Here is a 6,000-nt window from a genome sequence, read left to right as displayed (position 1 = left end):
GACTGAATCTTCAAAGAGATTTGCCTCCAATTAGAGACTCACTAATGAAAACTAGTACATGTAAGACGCACTTGAAGCACTATGTGAGCCGAATAAGTTCCCACATTAAACTCGTTGGGCGTGCGAGGTAAACGCTTCAATTTAATCGCTGAACGGTGGTACTTTATCATGCCCCTAGTAAGATGGCCACCACTGCCGCCCTCTTGCCAGAGGAACGGCTTCAGTTCTGTGCAATCATTTCCACTCCAGCAATTCTTTTTTCAATTCTCCTTTGTTAAAACGTGCTCGTAGTGCACCTCGCGGCAGCTTTGTCCTACTAGCTGGTTCTCAGCAAGTTCACCAGGGTTGCGCATCGTGTAAATTTCAGGCACGCCACCTGGGCAGCGTTTGCTTTCCATGGTCTCCTGGATTTTGTGTAGGCCTCCACGACAACACGTCATATTTCTTTTATGCAACCCTTTCATCCCCACAGCTACGCCAGCCCAGATTCACCCGCAGCCATTGCGTAAGTTGTATTCTAGCTCTGATGTAAACGCACATCGCACAACAGTAGGCGTTCTGATGGAGTTCAGCGCTATTTCTTCCTTTCTTCCACATATATCTCTTCGATTAAGCTTATACTTCTGCACTAGTTCGAGGAATGCAGTGCTTATCTGATGAATTTAGCATTGCAGGACGCGCCACACCCTTCTATTTTGCTTCGTGTTAGACAAGCGCAGCACCAGCCTACTACAAATTCAATATTAATTCGTAGACGGATATACATGCCACAGAAAATACTACAGTTCCTCCCTAGTATGAAAGCTTTTGCTAATTGCAATCAGGACGAGCATGAACGTAACTCGTTAAATTGCTTACACTGAGTCTTTTCCAGAATACGTTTTTTTAAGAAAGATGAATTGTGTTCCCTTTATGGTTCCCATGGCCTGACTATTGCGGTATTGAAAACCGAACAGCGCGTTTCATGCTACCTGCGCATTTGTATAAAATACGACTTTTTTCAGAGGGCGATAAAGCTTGTTCGTTATTGTGCATTAGTCCATAATTTGGTACGGTAAGCGAGAAAAGCGAGCCATCGCACTGCATCTCAACCGAATTTGCGCGACATTTACTCCTACGGCATTGTGCGTTGAATTTCGCAGAACTAGTCTAAAACGTTCAGCTAAATAGGCCTACGCATTCGCATGCTAGTGAACCACTTTCGCAGGAACAACCATCGGGCACTGGATTGATAAATTAAAAGGTGGCACTCACTGGACGACCACGCGACGAGGCTTTTGCTTATGGTGACAGCTGTGACGAAGCCCATCGCACCCAGCACAAGCAGGATGCATCCACAGCGGGTGATCCGAGGTCTGAACAGCTGGCACCAGAGCAGTGCCACCGGAACTTTTGCGATGGAGGTGATGCTTGATTCGCTTACGGAGCGCTTCCACGTGGTCGCCATTGGTGAGTGTGACGACCTGGAAGACCACAAGGGCCTAGCGTTGCCGCTGCGGGTAATGAGTAGTTGTTGTTGTTCTCCTATTGTTAGTGGCGCATACACACTGTGGGGGATTGGCCAAGAATCGAGTGGTTTTAAAATTTAATGTTCAGATTTGGAGTGATGGAGGTTAAACAGAAAGATTACCGATAGCCTAGGAAAGTGTGGTGCTTAATGTAATGCATACAAATATTTACATAAACAAATTTCCAAAGTACATATACTAATGAGTAATCGTGTAGTGTAGACCCTAGAGACTGTGGATGATACTCACGCGAGCGGATTGGCGAAGCACCGGATAATGTTTGACATACCGTTTTAAATCAAAAGCTAACTATTGCTCATTTAGAATGAAGCAAATATCTATCAATAAAAAGTATAGGATATATAGTATACCAGGACAGAATGGAAGCAGTTAGGGCGGGAATTCAAACAATCAGGTAAAGAAGGAAATCGACATCTTTCTCAACCTTTGAGAAATGCCTGCAAGGCACCATTTATTCTCTTCACTATGTACAAGGGACAAAGCCCTAGAAAATATACATGCTGAATTTAAGTATACCACAAAGAGCCGGAAGACGGCAGCTGAAGTAATTTTGTGTGAGGTAGAATATAGTAAAGAAAAGAAAATGGGGTTTGCTGTCTCGTGTACTCCGCAAAATGAACAATTAGGGGAACTCACAGACTAGGTCTGTGTACACAAATATACGAAAATTGACAGCCGTATATATAGGCCTGTGTCTGCGACTTGAATTCCTTGTGATGGACATACTTTAATACTTCACATATTGAACCGTTTTTTTCGACTTCATTTGGCGCCTAAAATGAATTTATTAGCAGGAATTACCCTAATTATCGGGTCATTCGAAGATGACGTAGCTAGCGCATTTGCCATTTCATTCACAAATAGGTCCTTATGCCCCGTTTTACCGACGTTCTTTATCATCTTCGCGTGATACTAAGCCCTTAACTGACGCTGAGGCAGAGCCGTGGCACTCACCAACTACCGCAAGGCGCCCCCGGCCACTTACCTGCGTCATCACACTGGCAACGCCTAGCTTGCTCGTCCTCGTTTCCGCACTAAAATGGTCGGTACATTAGTCTTAGAAGAGCCGCCGAGGGGCCCTACTCCACAACAAATTTTTTTACCTCATCTGTTTAAATATTTAGGGCAATTTTAGGAAGAATATTTTATGATCAAACTACACCTGTCTTTTTTTTCAGAAATAAAGCTTGCCCTGATGCAACGTCATTCATAGGGTTCCCTTTGTCCTTTTTAGTGGGCCAGTGCCGAGTATTGAGGCCTACCAAACACCTGCGGCACATACGTAGCGGACGACAAAAGATCACTATAAATCATTATCAGTTTCTTCCACCTATTCTATAATTTACTATACATACAAATTCATATCTGATACCTTTTATCGATAAATAGTTGTTTCTTGGCCAGTCTACCATAGTGGGTGTGAGCCATACATATAATCCCTCATTATTATCTCCATGCATATGCGACTTAGCTGAAAAAATATAGAAGGACGCGAAACATGCGATTTGTTCCTGTTATTTGGTGCAGCTATCTCTCTTCGTGCTTTTTTAAAATAGGCTTTTGTTCATGATTTTGTATTTTTACCAAACAGAAAGTAAATATTCAATGTCGTTGCGGGAAGGGCGTGCCTGTTGTACCAGAATACATCAATAATTGTCCGACGTTCCGGTGTCATGAAGTATTGTTTCCAGCACGTCGAAGTGCTCTTTACTGGCACAGTTCTTCGACGGTCAGCTTACTGGTCCCCTTGGCCGTTAAATTTTCATGCTGTTGTACATATTCATGCGTACTTCGGTAAGTTTCTCAGTAATTTCACACTTCATCTTCGGAAAACATGATTAGGAAGAAAGTGCTGTATCAAGAAAACTGTAATTGTTATCCGCTATATGAAAAAGACATTAATATAATCTATATGCATACATACAGAAGTATTAGTCTTTTACATGAGCGTATAGTAAACTTGGTAGCTAATAGATAACGGCGGGAAATTTACTGTTGACGTTGCTGGCACCGAAAGATACACAGGACCGGATAGAAACAGAGAGAGAGAGCTCTTTATTTAAAGGCAGGGAATATAGCCGGTGTATGTAGATCGCTAACTTACTACTCTTCGTGGAGAAGGAGTGCAGTAGAACAAAAGAAGGGTATTCTCGATGCTGATGTTCATGGACACCATAATCATAAATACTTTGAATAATTAGGCTGAAGCAGTCTAATGTTATGCTGGTTTATTACCATGCAATTTTTAACATTGGCGATTATATATCCTGCAAAGAGGTTAGGCGGGCCAAAGGCACTTTAGTTATCTCACAACAAAAGCAAAAAAAACACCGGGATAGCTTCGCAAATTTAGACACTGAACAAAGTGTTTTCATGCCACGATGCGGTCATTTGTGTGACATCGCACAATAAAGCCACCGAAATAAAACTGGCAGGAGGTATATTTCCTAGATCTTTGTTCTTTTGTGCACCGGATACGCAAGCACCGGACCAAAACAGGCGAGCGTCCAGGTATCAAGTGCACGCCTAGGAGCTTCCAGACCAGTGTGCGGGGCTTTAGAACGGCGTGTTACTAGGGTCGAAAAACAATTCTTTAATCATCATAAGTCATCGATAATAAACAAGACAGGAAGTTTGTGATTAAAAAAATATGTAGATCCCACATATTGTGGTAATCAATTATATGCGAAGCACGAGTGAGGAAGGTTGATATGTCATTTCAAATGAACACAACGTCACGAGGTGGACGTAAATTATGCCGTACATGGCTTCCATGTCATGTTTATCATGTTTTAACGCGTCACTTACCTTCGTCGTCTATCCACGTCACCTGATACCGAAATTGGTACATGAGGAGTTAGCGAAATGACCGCGTGCACGCTATGAGCGTAGCATGTAATCCGGTCTCACATGACACGCATATTACGATTATCATTTTTAGACGTGTCATTTACCTTCTTCGTCTTTCACCTCACGTGATACCCAATTTGATATATGTAAAGCTGGCTAAATGGCTGCGAGCGCGCAATGAGTGCAGCATGTAGTCCTGTTCTTACATGACAAGCATATCATGATTATTATGTTTGCGCCAGTCACGTAACTTCGTCATACATTCACGTCCTGTAATACCAAGTTTGGTATATGTGGAGCTAGCGAAACGACCGGTAGCGCGTCATGAGTGTGGCATAAAGTCTCGTCGTCACATGACACGCATGTCATCATTTTCATGTTTGGGTCTGTCGCTTGGGCTTGTCATGCAGTCATGTCATACTATACCAGTTTTGCAAAATGTCATGTGAACGAAATTTCCGGAAGAGCAGCAAGACCATGAAATGTTAATCATGACAATAATGACATATACCTCATAATTTTCATGTCATGACTATTCAAATGTGCTCGTCATACGGTCATGTTGTGCCATACCAATTTTGGTATCGATACCATTATTGAGACGGCCAGGAGAGCTAAAAGTTGTATGCGGATAGATAGATAGATAGGTAGATAGATAGATAGATAGATAGATAGATAGATAGATAGATAGATAGATAGATAGATAGATAGATAGATAGATAGATAGATAGATACGCTTAAAGTCGCCGAAGTTCGCTAAGAAATGCTTCGAATTCAATACAAAGGTATGCCGCCCATACAACGAGCACGCGCGTCATTGTAACTTGCGAGAGCTGCTAAAGTGAAGTAGCGCCATGTGGCCAAAGTTTCTTCAAGATAAAAACAGCGCGAATACTGCACCCCCTCCACCACTGTCGCTTCGTTGGCTCGTAGTGCGTAAGCTTAGCGAAAATGAAATTTTTCTTATATTTCGCATAACCTCTTGTAGCAACTTCAGGCTCCACGCAGTGCTGGTGCCCTCGGTGTGCTGATTCATTGCTCTTTGTATACATTTTGTGCAAAAAAGTCATCCTCTGCAAACTTTTGATGTGGGCCATGCTGCGTAGGTAGCGAGAAAGCAAGACGATGGTAGTATTAACGGTGACGGCACTAACAGTTCACGGGTGTGCCTGCATTTTGGGCAGGACACATAGCACACATTGCCGTCTAGGTGACATTACCCGATGGCCCCTCGATAGCGCCTCTATGAGAGGTTCAACTTTCACCAACTCGCCAAAATGTCACTTTCTTAAACTCTATAGAACAACACCACCAAGGAATCGATGCTGCGGCACCATTATAACATCCCATTATTGCCGTCGACCTCACAGCCATGTATGTGCCTTGACGTATGGACGTCTTGCAGGGGTATCGCATAGAGGAAGACGAGCAAGAAATAAACAAGACGTCACTGTTTCTTTGTGCCTATTGTGTTCATCGTTCCCCATATTGCGTTATGATGTTCAACTTGCACCAACGCGCCCAAATGTCACTTTCTTTTTACGTACTTCAGCAGCGAGGACTAAATAAGTCGGACATCTAGTAACTTTAGCCTGTCATGTGGTGTCGCAGCACCACACGG

At 43.0% G+C, this 6,000-nt stretch overlaps 1 protein-coding gene across 1 annotated transcript in view; it reads left to right on the top strand.

Moving 5' to 3' along the window:
- The first annotated feature begins 1,328 nt into the window (after window positions 1–1,328).
- LOC119184934 (phospholipid-transporting ATPase ABCA3-like) overlaps window positions 1,329–6,000 on the top strand; it is a 113,239-nt gene continuing 108,567 nt past the window's right edge. The window contains exon 1 of the mRNA XM_075867654.1: window positions 1,329–1,449. Coding sequence (XP_075723769.1) covers window positions 1,329–1,449 — 121 coding nt within the window. The remainder of the gene's footprint in view (window positions 1,450–6,000) is intronic.

The sequence above is a fragment of the Rhipicephalus microplus genome, chromosome 1, assembly GCF_043290135.1.
Source record: "Rhipicephalus microplus isolate Deutch F79 chromosome 1, USDA_Rmic, whole genome shotgun sequence".
Lineage (NCBI taxonomy): Eukaryota > Metazoa > Arthropoda > Arachnida > Ixodida > Ixodidae > Rhipicephalus > Rhipicephalus microplus.
The sequence above is the reverse complement of the archived record's forward strand: the minus strand, read 5'-3'. Positions and strand labels throughout refer to the sequence as shown.